This window comes from Stegostoma tigrinum, chromosome 1, assembly GCF_030684315.1.
Source record: "Stegostoma tigrinum isolate sSteTig4 chromosome 1, sSteTig4.hap1, whole genome shotgun sequence".
Taxonomy (NCBI): domain Eukaryota; kingdom Metazoa; phylum Chordata; class Chondrichthyes; order Orectolobiformes; family Stegostomatidae; genus Stegostoma; species Stegostoma tigrinum.
The window spans coordinates 186,296,542-186,318,416 of NC_081354.1; the positions used below are offsets into that span (position 1 = coordinate 186,296,542).

The 21,875-nt window shown below is 47.0% G+C and overlaps 1 protein-coding gene across 5 annotated transcripts in view; it reads right to left on the bottom strand.

Moving 5' to 3' along the window:
- Positions 1-21,875, bottom strand: part of dysf (dysferlin, limb girdle muscular dystrophy 2B (autosomal recessive)) — a 296,195-nt gene that overhangs the window by 137,652 nt on the left and 136,668 nt on the right. For all 5 annotated transcript variants that reach the window (XM_059650606.1, XM_059650615.1, XM_059650610.1 and 2 more), the window contains 8 exons: positions 20,493-20,617; positions 19,569-19,675; positions 17,416-17,611; positions 15,561-15,716; positions 9,018-9,149; positions 7,368-7,534; positions 6,160-6,274; positions 205-310 (listed from right to left, as the gene is read on the bottom strand). In XM_059650606.1, coding sequence (XP_059506589.1) covers positions 205-310; positions 6,160-6,274; positions 7,368-7,534; positions 9,018-9,149; positions 15,561-15,716; positions 17,416-17,611; positions 19,569-19,675; positions 20,493-20,617 — 1,104 coding nt within the window. The remainder of the gene's footprint in view (positions 1-204; positions 311-6,159; positions 6,275-7,367; positions 7,535-9,017; positions 9,150-15,560; positions 15,717-17,415; positions 17,612-19,568; positions 19,676-20,492; positions 20,618-21,875) is intronic.

Consider the following 21,875-nt stretch of genomic DNA (forward strand, 5'->3'; position numbering starts at 1 on the left):
CCAGGAATGGCCTGGCTTACAGAAGACGGGAAAGGCTCTGAGCTTGTGGGAAGGAATGATTTGGAGGTGAAGATGGTCTGATTGAGCCTGGATTTCAACACCACAAAGGTTCGGGACTTTGCAGTTAAGGAACAGAGGAAGGAGGCTGGCGGGATATGGAGACACTCCAGATGACTTTGCTTTGTCCAACTATCTGCCACCTACCTTGTTCATCCACAGCTCGGTTAAGGTCAGTGGACCATTCCACATCTTCCCATTTCCAGCCACTGGGGCACTCAATGTCATCCTTAGGTAACACCTTCTCTCCGTTCTGTGATAGAAAGGATTTTTATTACAATCCTGCGCACTCGCCGATAGAAAACAAAATCGATATGGGCCTACTGGGCGATGGGGCTGCTCTTTCATTGGAGATAGATGTTGGTTTAACCTGAGGGTCACTATTCCTCAGGTGAGGGGAGAGGTTAAGCAGGAGTTTGCCGCAACCTCAGCCATTGAGGGAAGTGAACCCACACTAGGGTGTCACTCTGCATCGCGGACCAGATATCTTTGTCTCAAAGAACTCCAGTGGGTTCAGCAGTTTCCAGTTCAAAGGTATGATTGAACATTATTCTGCAGCACTCTGTCATTCCAAATGGGTAAGGGAATAGATCGCATCTGACCAAATAATACCATCGGCTCGAATCGCAGGGCATGATGGGCCAATCACCAACGGGGATGGGACAGCAATCGGCTTTGACTCTCATCAAGGGGTTCTGGTGCTTGCCGGGACTTTTTTTTAATTCATTTACAGGATGAGGGCATCTCTGGCTAGGCCAGCTTTTAATTCCCATCACTCATCGCCCCAGAGGGCAGTTAAGAGTCAAGATGTGGGGCAATCTCCTCCTGCCTGGCGCGGTGCATTCCCATGTTGATCAGCCTCTGGTTGATAGGACAGAGACCAATTAGAGAGGAGTCATAGATCACAGCATCCCTACCGTGTGGCAACAGGCTCAACAAGTCCACACTGACTATCAGAGAAGCCCACCCAGACCCATCCCATATAACCCACCTAATCAACACATCCTTGAACATTATAGGCAATTTAGCTAACCTGAAAATCTTTGGACCGTGGGAGGAAGTGGGAGAATGTGCAAACTCCTCACAGAGGGTTGCCCACAGGTGAAAGTGAACCCAGGTTCCTGGTGCTGTGAGGCAGCAGTATTAACCACTAAGCCACCGTACTGCCCTAAGTCCTTGAGAAGTTCACTCAAAGGGATGCCTGGAGTCTGCAGCTCATTACCAGAAAGGGAGGTTGAGGCATAACCCCCATTGCACTTGGGGTTCCACTACCCAAAGGGCTATGGACCATGGCTAGGAAAATGCGGTTGGATAGCTCATTCTTGGGCTAGCATGTGCATGAGGGGCCTAACAGCCACCTTTTAAATTATCAGCGCTTTCGTGGTGCAAATCACCTGTGCTCACATGCAAATCTTTTAAGGTGAAATAAAAGTAATAAACGGTACCAGTCTTTGGGCTTTATGAATAGAATTGATTACGGAAGACAGGAAATTACATTACTTTGATACGAGACATTTATTCTACCTCAGCTAGAATACTGAGAATTTGATTGATTTATTGAGATAACATGGTATAGAGCTGGATGGACACAGCAGGCCAGGCAGCATCAGAGGGGCAGGAAAGCTGATGTTTCAGGTCTGGACCCTTCTTCAGAAATGGTCAATGAATTCTGAAGAAGGGTCCAGACCCGAAACATCAGCCTTCCTGCTCCTCTGATGCTGCTCGGCCTGCTGTGTTCATCCAGCTCTACACCTTGTTAAGAGTTGTGTTTACAGATTTAGAATTTAAGTTTAAAAGTGTAGAACGGTTATTAGAAATGTTGGAGGTAGATCTGCTGTTGGGACGGGGCAAAGATTTGTATGGGAAGGGAGGAATATGAATACAGGAGAATGTGACTGGTATGGTTCCAAGGTTAAGGGATTACAACAAGAGAAAGCTATGCGAAGATGTGGTGGGGATGTTTCAAATTGTCACGGGTTTAGATAGAGTCAACAAAGGAAGACTGTATCCATAGGCTGTAACATTAATAAAGGGGCTGCAGAATAAAGGCTTTTGACAAAGTAGACCACGGTGCCAAGCGAGAACATCATCTTTTGGCAATGAGTGGGTAGAATGTGGAATGCATCGCGTGAAGGAGTGTTTCCTTTCAGTTCAACAACAGGGTTCAAACGGAAATAACACCAGAGGAATAGAAGTAGGCCATTCAGCCCATCGAGCCTGCTCCTCCACTCAATAAGCTCGTGGCCAATCTGATAATCCTCAGCTCCACTTTCCTGCCTTTTCCCCCGTAACTTTACTCAGTAAAAATCTGTTGATCTCGACCTTGGCTACACTTCATGAGGCAGTACTCTGTGGGTAAAGGATTTCATTGAAACTTGGATAAATAATCCACAGATTGGATAAATATTTTGAGGCAAAAAATAACATGAAACGAAGGGGATGAATTTGGATGGTGGAACTGATATGATCTCTCTTCAAGAGAGCTAGACCGAGTCAATGGGCCAAATGGTCACCTTTTGCCTGTGGTTTACTTTACTCTTTCATGGGATGTAGGCACTACCAGCAGAGCCAACAGTTATGGGCTGGCCCTATTTGCCCTCGAGATAAGTGGCTTGTGGGGCATTTCCAAGGGCAGGTAAGAATCAACCAAAAGTCAAACTCAAAGATCTACATTTCCTGGAAATCTGAAACACAAACTGAAGTTGTTGGAGAAACTATCTAAACCCGTGACAATTTGAAACATCCCCACCACATCTTCGCATAGCTTTCTCTTGTTGTAATCCCTTAACCTTGGGACCATACCAGTCAGCAGGTCTGGCAGCGTTTGCAGAGAGAAAGCAGAGTCAATGTTTCGGGCCCAGTGACCCTTCTTCAGAACTGAGCCAACCCCATGGGCGTGGGCCTGGAGTCACATGTAGGCCAGACCAGGTAAGGATGGCGGTTTCCTTCCCTAAAGTGCATTAGTGAACCCGATGGGTTTTTCCCAACAATTGACGATGGCTCATGATCTGCAATGTGGAGGCTGGGCAGCACGGTGGCTTAGTAGTTGTACTACTGCTTCACAACAGCAGGGACCTGGTTCAATTCCAGCCTCGGGTAACTGCCTCTGTGGAGTTTGCATATTCTCCCTGTGTCTGTGTGGGCTTCCTCCAGATGTTCTGATTTCCTCCCATGTTCCAACAATGTGCAGGTTAGGTGGATTGGTCAATGCTAAATTACCCATGGCGTCCAGCGATGCGTAGGTTAGGTGCATTGGCCATGGGAAATGCAGGGTTACAGGGATAGGTGTGGGGTGCTCTTTGGAGTGGGCTCGTTGAGCCAAATGGCCTGTGCCCATACTGTAGGGATTCAATGATTGCTTTATATTGTCGAAGACCTGAACCATTTTATATCTCAGTAACTCTATGAAAGGAACATTTCTCATTGATAATCAAATACCATTGGCATACACAAGATGTAGGAGCATCCTGAGACAACGAGACAATCTAGAATTGTCCTCCTCACAGCAGAGCAGGTTCAGAGGAAATCGAAGTGGAGTTGAACATTATCCGATCAGCTATGCTCTCAGAACTGTGGAACAGGATTAGGCCACTCAGCGCCTTGAGGTGCTCTGTTATTCCATAAGATCATGGCTGATCTCTGGCCTAACTCCCTAACCCTGCCTTGAGCCCATATCCCTTACTTAATAACAGGTTATCTTCCTCAGACTGAAATGTGGTGACTGAATTAGCATTGACCACCGTTTCAGGAAGAGAGATCCAAACCTCCACGACCCTTTGTGTATAGAAGTGCTTTCTAACAAATTCTTATACTATGCCCCCTAGTTCTAGAATCTTCAACCTGTGGGAATAGTTTATCTTTAAAAACCTTGTCTCTCCCTATTAATATCCTGAGAACCTTAATTAGATTTCCCTGGACTGTTCATCCAGAGACCCAGATAATGTCCCGGGGACCTGGGTTCGAATCCTTCCAGATACTGGAATTCAAAATTGAATTGAATTTAATAAACATCTCGAATTAAGAGTCTAACTATGACCATTAATCCATTGTCGATTATTGGAAAATCCCATCTGGTTCACTAATGTCCTTTAGGGAAAGAAACTGCCATCCTTACCTGGTCTGGCCTACATGTGACTCCAGACCCACAGCAATGTGGTGGACTCTTAACTGCCCTCTGGGTAATTAGGGATGGGCAATAAATGCTGCCTGGCCAGTGACACCCTCATTCTGTGAATGAGTAAAGGGAAAAAATGATCTGGTGAGGAGATGAGTTTTCTTTGGCTCAATATGTTGCTGGGACTTGACCTGGAATGCAACTTCAAAGGGAAGATGGAAAAATTGTAATGGTACATTGGCAATGAGAATTGAAGAAATATGTGGAAAAAAACTTCTATTACTTTGAGAGGGCTTGAATATAAAAGCAGGGATGTATTCCTGAGGCTTTATAAGGCTCTGCTGACGCCACACTTGGAGTATTGTGTACAGTTTTGGGGCCCCATATCTCAGGAAGGATGTACTGGCCCAGGAGCGGGTTCAGGGGAAGTTCACGAGAATGGTCCCAGGAATGGAAAGCTTAACATATGAGGAACATTTGAGGATTCTGGAACTATATTCATCGGAGTTTAGAAGCATGTCAGGGGATCTAATTGAAACTTTCGGAATACTTTCGGATGTTGGGAAGATGCTTCCATTGGCAGGAGAGAGACTAGGACCTGAGGGCACAGCCTTAGAGTAAAGGAAAGACTTTTTAGAACAGAGATAAGGAGAAACTTCTTCAGTGAGAGAGTGGTGAATCTATGGAATTCACTGCCACAGAAGGCTGTGGGGGCAGGTCATTGGGTACATTTAAGACTGAGATAGATAGGTTCTTGATTATCAAGGGGACCAAAGGTTATGGGGAGAAAGTGGGAGAATGGAGTTGGAAGAACTTATCAACCATGATTGGATGGTGGAGCAGACTCAGTGGACTGATTGGCCTGATGTCCACTCCTATGTCTTGAGGTCTTATAATCTTACAAGTGCAGTCGCAGACGGACCCGAGTGCACAAATCAGTGAAGGTGACAGCACAGTTGGAGAGAACACTTGATAAAACGCACAGTGTCCTCAGCTTTATGAATAGGGGCATGGAGGTGATATTGAACTTGTTTGAGGCACTTGTTCACCCCCAGTTGGAGTACTGTGTACATTTGTGGGTGCCACATTATAAGGATGATGTGAAGACATTTGAGAGGGTGCAGAAGCGATTTACAGGAATGGTTCTAGGATTGAGGAGGTTCAGTGGTGCAGATGGAAACTGAGTGGTTGGAACTGTTATCCTTGGAGTGCATAGAGCCAAGAGGAGGTCTGATTGAAGTATTTCAAAACCATGAGGGACCCAGGGGGAAGAAGGCAGCTGAACATACTGACACAAGTGAAAGCATCGGGAATGAGACAGGGCACAAATTCCAAACTAATTAGTGGAGATTAATCCTTTAGAGAACAAGAGCAGACCAGCATGGGTGGCTCATTGGTTAGCAATGTTGCCTCACAGCAACAAGGACCCAGTATCGATCCTACCCTTGGGCGACTGCCTGTGTGGAGTTTGCACGTTCTCTCTGTGTCTGCGTGGGTTTCCACCAGATGCTCTAGTTTCCTCCCACAGTCCAAAGATGTGCAAGTTGGGTGGGTTAGCCATGGGAAATTGCCCATGAGTGCACAGATATGCGAGTTATTTGGGTTAGCCGTAGAAACTGCAGGGACAGGATAGGGGGTGGGTCTGGGTGGGATATTCTTTGGAGGATCAATGTGGACTTGATGGGCCAAATGGCCTGCTTCCACACTGTAAGGATTCTGCTATTCTACGATGGGTCGAATAAACTCTTCCTGCACTGCAACGATTCTACGGGGAAAGGAGCAAAGCTAATGAGGCTCAACGCAGTGTGGGGCTGGAGGAACACAGCAGGTCAGACAGCATCAGAGGAGCAGGAAAGTCGATGATTTGGGTCGGGACCCTTCATCAGGACTCTTTAGGCCACTCCTTTGGGTGGAGAAAAGCTTCTATCAGCAAGACGAATGGTTACCTGCGGGGCTATAACAGACCATCATTCTGTGAGAGTACTCACTATGTCAGTGTAGGCCTCAGACATTTGGATCCACTGTCCCCCCGGCAACCGGGCCTGATTTTCAAACACTTCCTCAACGAACGTCATGTGACCAGCATCGGCATCGTAGAGCAAGCTGTTAAGTGAGAATGCCCCGAAATATGTTAACGTGTTATATCCCCTTATCCCCATCGACCCAGTAACGTCAGCCAGTCTGTGTGTTAACAGAGGGAATAGGGCGACCATGACAATAGAGATCGAACTGGACACTGCAACTAATACACTCTTCAGAAATGCAGGTCACAGGACTCCAGCAACAAAGACATTGCACTACCGTTCTGGGTGAAATAAGAGTTAGGAGCTTGTGTGAGGTGTGCCAATAATGAAATTAGTGACATCTGCTACTGCATGTACGCAGGCTCAGTCCCTTGGTCGGAGGTTAGCAGAGACTCTGCGGATTCCTCTTGGGACGATAGCGATGCAACTGATCAATTCTGACCACGTGATCCCTCCTTGGGGTGAAGAGGTGGGGGTGGTGGAGGCGGGGGGTGTTGAGATCTCACAAAACAGGACAGCAAGGATGTCCCTCTTCATAATACCTTCAAGAGTCCTACAACCCATGAGACAATGCTGCTATACAGTGACAAGTGCAGGAGCCAACAAATGCACAGCAAGATCCCAAAAAATAATGCAACAGGGTCATAACCAGCTGGTGTTTCTAAGTTTCCATGGAGTGGCCAATACTGGCTGGGATACAAGAGATAGCCGAATCCCCATCTTCCATGACAATGCTCACTCCATGGGGTGGACAGGAGCGATGATTTACCAACTCAGTGGTATTGGCAGTGCCTTTGGCACAGTGGCTTTCCCTCAGTACCACATCAGCTTGCATGTAAGGCCTGCTGTGGGACTTTGACCTGTAATCTCCTGACTTAAACGCTAACCATTGATACCCGAGGGACCAATTTCCACGTGAACCGCGTGTACTCGACGGGCCGAAGGGTCTTTTCTCCGGTGCTGTCAGCTTCTACCAGCAGGACGCTTCAACAGGTCCGAGGTAATAGCCAGTGCGGCCCATGCTCCCGGTGCACCGTGAGCAGTTTCCAGGCAGGGCTTGGTCCCTTTAGCCTGATCGGAAGGGCAAAGCGGTCCAGTCACCGCGATCCACAGCTGCACTGCACATTCTCAAACCCAGGAACCCCAGCCCCCGGCCTGAAAGACACACTCACGTTTTCTCAGGGGAGATGAACCAGTCTCCTGCCCAGGCCCAGCCTGCCGAAGGCCGGAAGGAATCCTTGGGAAGCTTGATCTTTCCAGTGACATCGGAGAATTTGGGGTAGGTGAGCCCGGTCGTACCCCAGTTCCCCACGAGGGCCAACTTGGTCTGGTTTTCATACTGCTCAAGAAAGAAGGACCCATTAGGCTCATTCCTACCCCAGGCAGGATTGTACAGCCCAAATTATCCAAATCCCGAGGGTATCAACTCTTACCAAGTATACCCTCCACAAAACAAAAAAAAATGTAAACATGACCAGATTCAAGAAGCTTCTCGCCATTCCAGAACAAAGTGGCCTACTTCTCAAGGGCAATTAGGGACAGGCAATAAAAGTTGGCCCACCAGCGACGCCCCTGTTCCGCAAGTGAATATTAAAAAGCAAACACCCCAGCAGACTGGCACAAATGGGAGCTGGGCACGATACCAAACTGAAAACATTTGCAAAACAAAAAAACCGAAAGAGCTGCGGACGCTGTAAATCAGGAACAAAAACAGAAGCTGCTGGAGAAGCTCAGCAAGTCTGGCAGCATCTGTGATAGAAAGAATCAGAGTTAGCGTTTCGGGTCTGGTGACCCTTCCTCAGGACTGAGGAAGCCTCTCCAGCAACTCTGTTTTTTTGTTCCGGAAAACATTTGCAACTGTTCTGGATGCCACATTCACTGACCCTGGGAAAACTCTGCATCAGATTGTTCTAGATTGATGTGGAGGTGCCGGCGTTCGACAGGGTCAGAAGTCACACGACACCAGGTTATAGCCTAACAGGTGATTTGAAATCACAAGGCTCTGCAGCGCTGGTCCTTCATCAGATGAAGTCTACACCTGATGAATGGGCGACGCTTCAAAAGCTTGTGAATTCATATCAACCTGTTAACTATAACCTGGTGTGGTGTGACTTCTTGCTTTGTTCTAAATTGCAGGACGTACTATCGAGATTCACTCTAGAACTAACAACTGCTGTCCCCAGGCCAGCCTGGAGCACAACAATGAACGCCCTGTGTGATTCTAGAACACGTTCGTTGAAATCCAGCATTCTGAAGCACAGCATTCACAACCCCAAAGTTATTCTAGAACACATCACGGAACCTTTCTCATTGCTCTGCACTACAAATCCAGCTAGCCCAAGTCACTGTGCACTCATAAGTGCACCCAGTCTCCAGCACAGCTGTTCCAGAATGCAATGCTGGATGTTCGAGAACACACTTGCTGTCTCATCACATTCTCAAATGCAAGATGTTCACACCCATGCCACTCTGGAGCACAATATTTGCTGATCCAGATTGCCCAGGAATTTAATGTAAACACCATACCAAACCATTTGCAAACACTGTAATTTTTGTGCAGGTTGTTCCAGCACATTTAACCTCCCACCTCACACCACTTTGGAACACAGCATTTACAATCAAGATATACAAGAACATTATACTTACTGTACTAGGGTATTCTACATCACACTGACTAGCTCAGGCCACTTCAGAATGCAGTGTGGATTATCCCAGGTAATGTTTGACTCTAGTATTCACTGTTAGGTATCACGAAGCAGGGAAAAGCAGAGGACCACAGCTGTTACTAATGCAGATCACTCACCGAAACCAGTGGCACTCACCGTTTCTGCAAACACTGACAGCTTGCCCTCGGTGAACTGGTTAAATTCCTTGTTATCTGCTGCTAACCCAAACCAAATCCGCACTCGTACCTGGCCCGGGATCTTATCGAATTTGGAGCTGTTCCGTGGATGCTGCGGAGGAAGGGCATGCAGTGAACCGCAAGCACGCCAAAATACAGGACCGGTAGAAAATCGCTGCTCAGGAATCTGCTCAGTCTTGCCTCACTCTTGCGGAGAGAGCACAACCCTCAGTTCCCAAACTCTGCTGTACCAATGGATGTCCAGGAAGGTAGCTGGTTAGATGCACATGGGCCGTCCCACACTAGCTTTGTGACCTGGGGCTATTTAAGTAGGTGTGTTCTTAGCCCCAGGTCCTACACGGTAGGGCCTCCCTCCCACCCTCCTCCTCTAACCTAATTAAGAGTCCACAGACTCACAGCAAACAACAAGGGCTGAGGGAAGTGCCTGGTGAGTAAAGTGCGAGTTTTCGGTGATGGGGCTCAGTGAGGAGGTTACGCCACTGTTGAAGAGGGTGAAGACATGACTGCCAAGCTGATTCAGTGTGCTGTATGCATGATGTGGGAGGTCATGGACATTGATGATGTTTCTGGCTCCTATAGTGTGGTAAGTGTGTACACATTCAGCTTCTGAAGGAGGTTGCTGCAGCCCTGAAGAAAGAACTAGAAGACCTCAGGCTCATCCGAGAGAATGAGAATTTTCTGGACAGGACCTTCAGCGAGGTCACTACACCGTGGATACCTGAAGAGAGAAGGGGGATGTCGATGACAAAGGAAGACATGAATGAAGTACAAGTGACCCCAGGGGAAGTACCTATTGTAAACAGGCTGACTGCCTTGGAAACTGTCGAGGTGACAACACTGCCAGTCCGAGAGGTGGACAGGTCTGTGAGTCAGAAAAAGATGTAGAGGCAGAGCCGAGAAGTCAGACATCACGGAGAGCTGTGGTCATAGGGGACTCCATTGTGAGAGGGACTGACAGGGGTTTCTGCGGCAACAGGCAGGATTTGAGGATGGTGTGTTGCCTTCCTGGTGCCAGGATCCAGGACGTCACTGATAGAGTGCAGAGAATCCTCGAGGGTACAGGTGAAGAGCCAGAGGTGGTGATGCATGTCGGCACTAATGACGTCAGGAAGAAAAGGAGGAGCATTCTACAGCGGGACTTCAGAGAACTCGGAAGAAGGCTGAAAAGCAGGACTTCCAGGGTGGTTATCTCTGGTTTGCTTCCAGTTCCTCGGGCTGGAGAGGGCAGGAACCGAGAGATAATGGTCTTGAACGCGTGACTGAGGGACTGGTGCCAGAAGCAAGGATTTAAATTCTTGGATCACTGGGGTCTGTTTTGGGGTAAGAATAAATTGTACAAGAGGGACGGTTTGCATCGTAATAGGTGGGGGACCAGCATTCTGGCAGGCAGGTTTGCCACTGCAACACAGGCGTGTTTAAACTAAGTAGTGGGGGGTGGGGGGGGGGGCGCAAAATGGAAATTTAAGAATGAAGTTAAAGGGAAAGTGAGAATAAGAGAAGTTAAGAAAGAAACAGAATCAATGGAGCAGAAAACTCAAGAAGGGATCGTACAGTATGGCCAAGTGAAATAGGGATTGATAGGAAGGGTGAGGGGAGAAACAAATTTAAAATATTATATATGAATGCATGAAGCATAAGAAATAAGGCGAATGAGCTTGAGGCTCAGTTGGAAGTTGGCAAGTATGACGTTGTGGGATAACTGAGACGTGGCTTCAAGTAGACAGGGCCTGGGAAATGAATATTCAAGGCTATATGTGCTATCAAAAGGACAGACTGGTGGGCAGAGGGGGTGGGGTGGCTCTGTTGGTGAGGAATGATATTTGGTCCCTTGCGAGGGGGGACATAGAGTCAGGAGATGTAGAGTCAGTATGGATAGAGCTGAGAAGTTCTAAGGGTACAAAGACCCTAATGGGAGTTATCTACAGGCCCCCAAACAGTAATCAGGATGTAGGGTACAGGTTGAATCAAGAGTTGAAACTGGCCTGTCACAAAGTTATCACTACAGTTGTTATGGGAGATTTCAACATGCGGGTAGACTGGGAGAATCAGGATGGTACTGGACCCCAAGAAAGGGAGTTTGTGGAGTGCCTCCGAGATGGATTCTTAGAACAGCCCGTACTGGAGCCTACCAGGGAGGAGGCAATTCTGGATCTGGTGTTGTCCAATGAACCGGATTTGATCAGGGACCTCAAAGTAAAGGAGCCATTAGGAGGTAGTGACCACAATATGATAAGTTTTAATCTGCAGTTTGAGAGGGAGAAGGGAGAATCGGAAGTGTCAGTATTGCAGTTGAATAAAGGGAACTATGGAGCTATGAGGGAGGAGCTGGCCAAAGTTCAATGGCACAATACCCTCGCAGGGATGGCAGTGGAACACAACGGCAGGTATTTCTGGATATAATGCAGAAGGTGCAGGATCAGTTCATTCCAAAGAGGAAGAACGATCCTAAGGGGACCGAGGGGCGGCCGTGGCTGACGAGGGAAGTTAAGGACTGTATAAAAATAAAAGAGAAGAAGTATAACATAGCAAAGATGAGCGGGAAGCCGGAGGACTGGGAAGCTTTTATAGAGCAACAGCAGATAACTAAAAAGGCAATACACGGAGAAAAAATGAGCTATGAAGGAAAACTGGCCAAAAATATAAAGGAGGACAGTAAAAGCTATTTTAGGTACGTGAAAAGAAAAAAAATGGTTACGACTAAAATTGGGCCCTTGAAGACAGAAACGGGTGAATTTATTATGGGGAACAAGGAAATGGCAGAAGAGTTGAATAGGTATTTTGGATCTGTCTTCACTAGGGAAGACACAAGCAATCTCCCAGTTGCAGTAGTGGCTGAAGGACCAAGGGTAACGGACAAACTGAAGGGTATTTATATTAGGCAGGAAATGGTGTTGGACAGACTGTTAGGTCTGAAGACTGATAAGTCCCCGGAACCTGATGGTCTGCATCCCAGGGTACTTAAGGAGGTGGCTCCAGAAATTGTAGACACGTTGGTAATTATTTTCCAAGGTTCTATAGATTCAGGATCAGTTCCTGCGGATTGGAGGGCGGCAAATGTTGTCCCACTTTTCAAGAAAGGAGGGAGAGAGAAAACAGGAAATTACAGACCGGTTAGCCTGATATCAGCGGTGGGAAAGATGCTGGAGTCAATTATAAAAGATGAAATTACGACTCATTTGGATAGCAGTAACAGAATAGGTCAGATTCAGCATGGATTTACGAAGGGGAAAGCGTGCTTGACTAATCTTCTGGTATTTTTTGAAGAGGTATCTATGAAGATGGATAAGGGAGACCCAGTGGATGTAGTGTACCTGGACTTTCAGAAAGCCTTTGATAAAGTCCCGTACAGGAGATTGGTGAACAAAATTAGGACACATGGTATTGGGAACAAAATACTGAGTTGGATTGAAAATTGGCTGGCTGATAGGAAGCAAAGAGTAGTGATAAACGGGTCCCTTTCGGAATGGCAGACAGTGACCAGTGGGGTACCACAAGGTTCGGTGCTGGGACCGCAGCTGTTTACGATATATATTAATGATATAGACGAAGGCATTAGAAGTAATATTAGCAAATTTGCTGATGACACAAAGTTGGGTGGCAGTGTGAAATGTGAGGAGGATGTTATTAGAATACAGGGTGACTTGGACAGGCTCGGTGAGTGGACGGATGCATGACAGATGCAGTTTAATGTGGATAAATGTGCGGTTATACACTTGGGTGGCAAGAACAGGAAGGCAGATTACTATCTCAATGGAGTCAAGTTAGGTAAAGGGGAAGCACAATGAGATCTAGGTGTTCTTGTACATCAGTCAATGAAAGCAAGCATGCAGGTACAGCAGGCAGTGAAGAAAGCTAATGGCATTCTGGCCTTCATAACAAGAGGAATTGAGTATACGAGGAAAGAGGTCCTTCTGCAGCTGTACAGGGCCCTGGTGAGATCGTACCTGGAGTATTGTGTGCAGTTTTGGTCTCCAAATTTGAGGAAGGACATTCTTGCTATTGAGGGAGTGCAGCGTAGGTTCATAAGGTCAATTCCCGGAATGGCGGGACTATCATATGTTGAAAGATTGGAGTGACTGGGCATGTATACGCTTGAGTTTAGAAGGATGAGAGGGGATCTGATTGAGATGTATAAGATTATTAAGGGATTGGACACTCTGGAAACAGGAAGCATGTTTCCGCTGATGGGGGAGTCCAGGACCAGAGGAAACAGATTAAAAATAAGGGGTAGGCCATTTAGAACAGAGTTGAGGAGAAACGTCTTCACTCAGAGAGTGGTGGATATATGGAATGCTTTGCCCCAAAAGGCAGTGGAGGCCAAGTCTCTGGATGCTTTCAAGAAAGAGATGGATAGAGCTCTTAAAGATAGTGGAATCAAGGGTTATGGGGATAAGGCAGGAACAGGATACTGATTGTGGGTGATCAGCCATGATCACAATGAATGGTGGTGCTGGCTCGAAGGGCCGAATGGCCTACTCCAGCACCTGTTGTCTATTGTCTATTGCCTATCTCCCTATCCTTAATATAAAAAATACCTGACTGTCAAACAAACTCCACAATTGCTGAATCAGAGAGTTACTATTTCACAGGAGACCATTCAGTCCATCAGATCCGTGTACAGCCTGTGTGGGGAGGTAATGGCCTAATGATATTATCGCTGGACGATTAATCCAGAGACCCAGAGAATGTTCTCGGGACCTGGATTTGAATCCTGCCATGGCTGATGGTAGAATTTGAGTTCAATAATATCCGGAATTAAGAATCTAATGATGACTGCGAATCAATTGTCGGGAAAAACCCCTCTGGTTCACTAATGCCCTTTAGGGAAGGAAACTGCCATCCTTACCTGGTCTGCCCTACATGTGACTCCAGACCCAGAGCAATGTGATTTCTTGGAATTGTCCTCTGGGCAATTAGGGATGGGTAATGAATGCAGTCTAACCAACAATTCCCTCATCCCATGAATGAATAAAAAATTAAAGCCAGTCCTATATTCCTATTGCCCCAATTTATCAAAACCCAAGTTCCTCAAATCTTAATAGCATCATAGCCAGACAGCACAGGAACAGTCCATGTTTTCAAACTTAACTCGTCCCACGTACCCTACACTTGCTCCATATCCCTACAAACCTTTCCTAATAATGCACTTATCCAAATGTTTTTTAAACATTGTAACTGTACCCCTCTCCACCACTTCCTCAGGCAGTTCCATGACACTCCAGTATAAATCCAGCCTCAGATTATCCCAATCCAATCAGGCCACTTGTTCTGCAATCGATGCTGTTCTCATCACCCAGAAGATGATCTCACACCCCCCCCCACTTCCCTCCCCGGTGGCACTGACAATGGACATCCCATTGAAACCTCTCCTACCTCAACAACCACAGTGAGACACCACTCCATCCCAGTCTCAGGAGTGGGTCAACTGACCAAAATGATTGTTTTGGGCTAATTTACTTCCTTCATGCAACGTTTTCTCTGTATGCATGTGTTCTCATGTGCTGAGGGAGGAGAGTTCAGAAGGCAGCGATAGGGTCTGGAATTAATTGAGAGAGAGAGCAATAACAGGACGGACCTGACAGACGTCAGTGCAGCAGACAGGTTCTTATGGCAATCATTGGTAATCTCATGGTCATCTCAAAGGACAAGGACAGCAGAAACATGGGTAGACCAACACATGCTCCCCTCTGAGCCATTCACCGTCCTGAGTTGGAAATACATCACTGTTCCCTCAGTGTCACTGGGTCAAAATCCCTCCCTTATAGAACACTGCGTTTGGTTTGATAGGATTTCTTATTGTCACATGTGCCAAAACACAGTGAAGAGTTTTGTTTTGCGTGCAGTACAGGCAGATCATACCGTACAGAGTGCATTAGGGTAGTAGAACAGAGTGAGGGATACAGTGATGCTGCTGCAGAGAAGGTGCGCAAACAGCGAGGACGACATTAGATCTGAAATTTGAGGGGTCCGTTCAGAAACCTGAAGCAGCAGGAAAGAAGCTGTTCTTGAATCTGTTGGTCCATGTGCTTAAGCTTTTGTATCTTCTCCCTGACGTAAGGGATTGGAAGGGATTATAACCAGGATGGGAGGGTTCTTTGATGATGCTGGCTGCCTTCTCGAGGCATTGACAGCCTACAGCACATGGACTGCAGAGGTTCAAGAAAGCTGTTCAAGATCACCTTCTCCAGGGCAACATTCTCCCTGTGTCTGCGTGGGTTTCCTCCGGGTGCTCCAGTTTCCTCCCACAGTCCAAAGATGTGCAGGTTTGGGTGGATTGGCCGTGCTACATTGCCCATAGTATTCTGGGAGATGTAGATTAGGTGGGTTATAGCGGATGGGGTCTGGCTGGGATGTTCTGACGATCAGTGTGGACTTGTTGGGCTGAAGGGCCTGTAGGGAATCTATGAATAATGTGCCATTTGCAGGAAACCCAATAACCAGATCTCAGATCCCGAGAATCATGGCTCCAGCACAAATACAGGAAACTCTTCGGCCCCCTCACCTTCATGAAGATTGTCTGAAGCTGTCCGCAGTTTTTCCCGGAGCAGTAGGGAGCTCTGCGGGAGTAGAGAACCTCGTGTGCAGGAATTCGGTAATAGGCAGTTCGCCGATCTCCTTGCAACATCCAGATCACAATGTCGGGCAGGCTGTTCTGCGGCTATCAATAAAAACAGACGGCATTACTATCGGCAATTGATTCTATCAATGATACAATGAAGCGAGGGCAAAGGTAGTGACTTTCCACAGAATTCCTCTCCTCAGGACTACGGTAGATTCTGTTGTTGGAGTTAGACAGGGAACTTAAACAGGAACTCAATGTTCCAATTCTCAATCACGTTGCTGGCCAGGCAGCATTTATTGCCCATCTCTACTTGCCCAGATGGCAGTTAGGAGCCACACACATTGCTGTGGGTCTGGAGTCACATGTAGGCCAGACCAGATAAGGATGGCAGTTTCCTTCCCGAAAGGAGGTGAAACAGTTAGGGCATACCCCAAAAATTGACAACAGTTTCACAGACATCATGAGGGTCTTAATTCCAGATATATATAAAATTCAAAACTGGACCGGCTGCCCTCGCGGGGTTCAAACCCAGGTCCCCACCAGATAATACACTCGATCGTGGGGTAATAGGTATAGGGCAGCCCAGAGAATGCAGATGGCTGAATGCACTATGTGAACCTGATGGGCCAAATGGTTTCCTTCCATCAAACAACAACTCTCTGATTGTCTAAACTTACAGCTGGCTTGACAGACAGCTGGTTTTTCGATTCAGGATAGGGAGATATTTCACTGAAACAGCGAGGTAGGGCCCACGTGGACCCTGTGTTACAGGGACAGTGAGCTGATGAGGGTTAGACCACTGATCAGGCACCCAGCATTGACAGTGTTACTCGGTCTCTAATCCTACCGTTCACCTACCCTGGGAGTGTTTGATCGGGACACTGGGACAACACCAAGATCCTGGGACAGGCTAGGCAGAGGCAAGCACGAGAATTTCTGGAAGCATGGTACTCCGTGAAGCATGCTTTTAAAAAACACATTGAATTTGAGCCCATATACATTCCAGTTAGGAGTAAAACCGGAAGTGAGGCAACGGACCCCAGAGTTTCAAAACTAGGTGGGAAAACGCACCGAAACTCCATCAGAGGCTGCACTGAGGATGTTACCAAGCACGGGAACAAAATGTCTGCGGAACAACAAACCAGCTCAGCGAGCCAACCAACCTCAACATGATCTTTTCTGGATCTAACCCCGTGCTGTCCCTGTGCTGGGAGTGTTTGATGGGAACAGTGCAGAGCGAGCTTTACTCTGTATCCAACCTTATGCTGTCCATGTCCTGGGAGTGTCTGATGGGGACAGTGTAGAGGAAACTTCACCCCGTATCTAACCCCGTGCTGTCCCTGTGCTGGGAGTGTTTGATAGGGAACAGTATAGAGAGAGCTTTACTCTGTATCTAATCCCGTGCTGTCCCTGTCCTGGGAGTGTTTGATGGGGCACAGTGTAGAGGAAACTTTACTCTGTATCTAACCCTGTACTGTCCCTGTCCTGGGAGTGTTTGATTGGAGACAGTGTAGAGAGAGCTTTACTCTGCATCTAACCCTGTACTGTCCCTGTGCTAGGAGTGTGTGATGAGATGAACCTAGAGCTAGCTTTACTTTATATCCAATATTGTGCTACATCAACCCCGGGAGTGTTTGTTGAGGAGAGTTTGAAAGGGAGGCAATAACCCCAGCACAGAGCACTGATTCTGATCAGAATGACTGGAGCCATTCCAATAACATCTGTCAAACAATCAATCAGAAACTGAGTTTCCATGCAGACTGTGAGAGTACCATCAATAAATAGGTGCTGTTACCTCCTCAGCCATGCTCTTGAGTCGAACAAGCCAATCTTCAGCCTGATCCAGGATGAACTGCAGATCTACGCTGCCCTCATGTTTGAGGTTCTCTGCAGCTTGCGTGATCTGTCGTAGGTTTGTGGTGCGGAACCTGTAGATATGACCATCCAGGCAGGTTGCTGATGAAATGTTCGGTACACTGGGAAGAGGTAGGCTGTGGGAAAGAGAAGACCAATACATTGGTGGGGGACCAGTGCATCCCTGTCACTGAGCATGGCAGGGGTAAGGGAGCCAGGGGACTACAGCTGGAATGTTGCCCTGGGCGTTTTGGGAATGGAGCTGCAAAGACATTCCCGGGACTTTGAACAATTATTGCAGCTCTTACACAGACTGTGGTCCCAAATTAGTAAAGGAGATGGCAACCTGTGAAGTTGTCCCATTGTAATTGGCCCTCATCTCCGCTCTGCCTATAACACAGCATATGCATATGCGCTCTCGAGTTACATATCATTTATCAGTTACATTCATCTGTAACAGACACTGGTGTTAATCCCTATAACTGACCCACTGTAATAGACAATGGGTGTCACTCTCTATAACACACTGAGTGTTTCCCTCCTTAATAGAAACTGAGTACTACTCTCTGAAATAGACACTGTGTGTTTCTCTCTATAACACACAAGGCATGTTAACCTCAATAGCATACACTGGGTGTTACTCTCTATAATAGACACTGGGTACTACTCTCTATGACACATACTGGGTGTTACTGTCTATAATAGACACTGTCTGTTATTATCTATAATAGACACTGGTATTACTGTCTATGACACACACTAGGTGTTGCTCTCTATAATGTATAATAGAACATAGAACATAGAACAGTACAGCACAGAACAGGCCCTTCAGCCCACAATGTTGTGCCGACCATTGATCCTCATGGATGCACCCTCAAATTTCTGTGACCATATGCATGTCCAGCAGTCTCTTAAATGACCCCAATGACCTTGCTTCCACAACTGCTGCTGGCAACGCATTCCATGCTCTCACAACTCTCTGCGTAAAGAACCTGCCTCTGACATCCCCTCTATACTTTCCACCAACCAGCTTAAAACTATGACCCCTCGTGCTAGCCATTTCTGCCCTGGGAAATAGTCTCTGGCTATCGACTCTATCTATGCCTCTCATTATCTTGTATACCTCAATTAGGTCCCCTCTCCTCCTCCTTTTCTCCAATGAAAAGAGACCGAGCTCAGTCAACCTCTCTTCATAAGATAAGCCCTCCAGTCCAGGCAGCATCCTGGTAAACCTCCTCTGAACCCTCTCCAAAGCATCCACATCTTTCCTATAATAGGGCGCCCAGAACTGGACGCAGTATTCCAAGTGCGGTCTAACCAAAGTTTTATAGAGCTGCAACAAGATCTCACGACTCTTAAACTCAATCCCCCTGTTAATGAAAGCCAAAACACCATATGCTTTCTTAACAACCCTGTCCACTTGGGTGGCCATTTTAAGGGATCTATGTATCTGCACACCAAGATCCCTCTGTTCCTCCACGCTGCCAAGAATCCTATCCTTAATCCTGTACTCAGCTTTCAAATTCGACCTTCCAAAATGCATCACCTCGCATTTATCCAGGTTGAACTCCATCTGCCACCTCTCAGCCCATCTCTGCATCCTGTCAATGTCGCGCTGCAGCCTACAACAGCCCTCTACACTGTCAACGACACCTCCGACCTTTGTGTCGTCTGCAAACTTGCTGACCCATCCTTCAATTCCCTCGTCCAAGTCATTAATAAAAATTACAAACAGTAGAGGCCCAAGGACAGAGCCCTGTGGAACCCCACTCACCATAATGACACACACTAGGTGTTGCTCTCTATAATGTATTTTCTATAATACACACTGTGTTATTCTCTATAACACACTGGGTGTTAACTCTCTATAACACACTGGGCGTTACTCTCTATAAGGCACACTATGTGTTACTCTTTATAACGCACACTGTGTGTTACTCTCTATAACGCACACTGGGTGTTACTCTCTTTCATAGACACTGGGTGTTAATTTCTGTAATAGTCCCCAGGCGATACTCTGTGCTCAGTTTGATATAAAATCTCTGTTCCACTCTCTGCGATAGATGCTGGCATTGCCCTGATACCCAGCATTACCTGCAGTCAGTGATGACAATGTCAATGAGTTCATCGATTCTTCTCTTTAATTCACTCTCTGGGCTTTTCGCCTTGAAAGCAAGATGGACCAGCTCCAGACTGGATTCCTACAGAGGACACAGGATCACATGGCATCAAAACTATACAGGACTGAAGCCATTTTGAAATGTACAATGGCTTGGGATATGAAAAATAATACGGGCTGGCAGCAATATGAAACTCACCAGATCACAGACAGGCGACATATCAATGCACTGACCCAAGAGTTGCTGCAGCAATAGCACAGCAGGACTGGCCTCCTGGGCTGGAGTGTCAATGCCTTTACACAGTTTAGTGTTTGGGCAGCAGGGGAGCCAGGGAGTAACGAAAGGGATTAAATGATCACATCCTCACACAGGCTGGGGGCCGAGAGTGGATGGAGTTAACAACGCTGAAACAAACACACAGAATGGTGCTGGAGACACTGAGCGGGGTCTGGCCTCACACATGAGTTGAGAAACAGAATTAATATTTCAGGTCTGATATGACTGTTCATCAGTGAACAAGCTGTTCGGGAGTAAAGATACAGGGCAGTGTGAGGACAAGGCTCTGTATCAGAGGGAGGAGTGAGTGCTTGAGGGATAGCTGGGTCCCATCATGGGGAGCTTAGACCCATGGTGTGGAAAGGGGAGGGAGGTTTCCGATTTGCATATCCCTCTTGATTGAGTCAAGAATGCCCCAGCACCAGAAGCTGGGACGGGCTGAAACACTTCTCAGGTCAACCAGCCATGCGCTGACCTCCAACTGATCCTCATGAACACCATTGAGAGTCTACAGCATGGTCGAGGGCAAACTGCAGTCACTGCTGCCCCCATGTCACAAAAGTAGCCTCCCCAGATTTCTCTGCGCTATTCATTGTCTCTCCTCATGCCCGTCACCACTTACAAGTCTGTCTACGGCATTGAGTAGGATGTTCAGTGCGTCAATCCTGTGGCTGATGTCCTCCCAGTATGACGAAAGCACCACAACTGGCTTCACATTACCCCAGGGTAGGAAATAATAACGGCATCCTGAGGAAGTGTAACAAGCGAATGTTATTCCCGAGAGTTAGCCAGAACGCTAGCACCCACTCCCCTCCCTCCCTGCATTCTGCTTTCCAATACCACTCCATGGTAACTGCTATAATGTATGTGCGATAGTCCTTCAACGATAGCATCTGAATAATTCAAGCCTCAGCAATTACAAAACAAAATCAGCTTCAATATTTTGACTGTTCTTCTGTAAAGTGTTTTGTTTATTCGCTCAGGGAATGTGGGCATTGCTGGTTGGGCCAGAATTTAATGTCCATCCCTAACTGCCCTTTAGAAGTTGGTGATGAGCTGCCTCTTTGAACTATGTAGTCACCTAACCCACAATGCCCTTAAGGAGGGAATTCCAGGATTCTGACCCAGCCACTGAAGGAACGGCAATATATCTCCAAGGCAGGATGGTGAGTGGCTCGGAGGGGAGCTTGCAAGGAGTGGTGTTCCCATGTATCTGCTGCCCTTGTCCTTCTGGATGGAAGTGGTCATGGGTTTGGAAGGTGCTGTCTGTGGATCTTTGGTGAATTTCTGCAGTGCATCTTGTAGATAGTACACACTGCTGCTACTGAGTGTCGGTGGTGGAGGGAGTGGATGCTTGTGGATGTGGTGCCAATCGAGCGGCTGCTTTGTCCTGGATGGTGTCGAGCTTCTTGAGTGTTGTTGGGGCTGCCCCCATCCAGGCAAGTGGGGAGTATTCCATTACACTCCTAACTTGTGCCTTGTAGATGGTGGGCAGGCTTTGAGGAGTCAGGAAGTGAATTAAATGATGCGATATTCCCAACCTCTGACCTGTTCTTATAAACTCTGTGTTAATGTGGTGAGTCCAGTTAAGTTTCTGGTCAATGATAACCCCCAGGATGTTGATAGTGGGGGGTCAGTAATGGTAACACCATTGAATGTCAAGGGATGGTGGTTAGATCGTCCCTTATTGGTGACGGTCAGGGCTGGCATTTGCGTGACATAAATGTTACTTGCCACTCATCAACCCAAGCCCAGATGTAAGTATATTGAGAGGTACAGGTGTGACATTCTCTAACCAAAACCAAGGCCTAACTATTTGTATACTGGTGCATGTACAAATTGTGAAAGGCCATTTGGCTCCTCTAGCTTGTTCCGCCAAGCAATAAGATCACAGGGGATCCAATTACCACACACATCTACCCCTGATAACCTTTCACCCCTTGTTTATCAAGAATCTCATCCAACTCTGCCTTAAAATGATCTAAAGTACCTGTTTAAAGCTGAA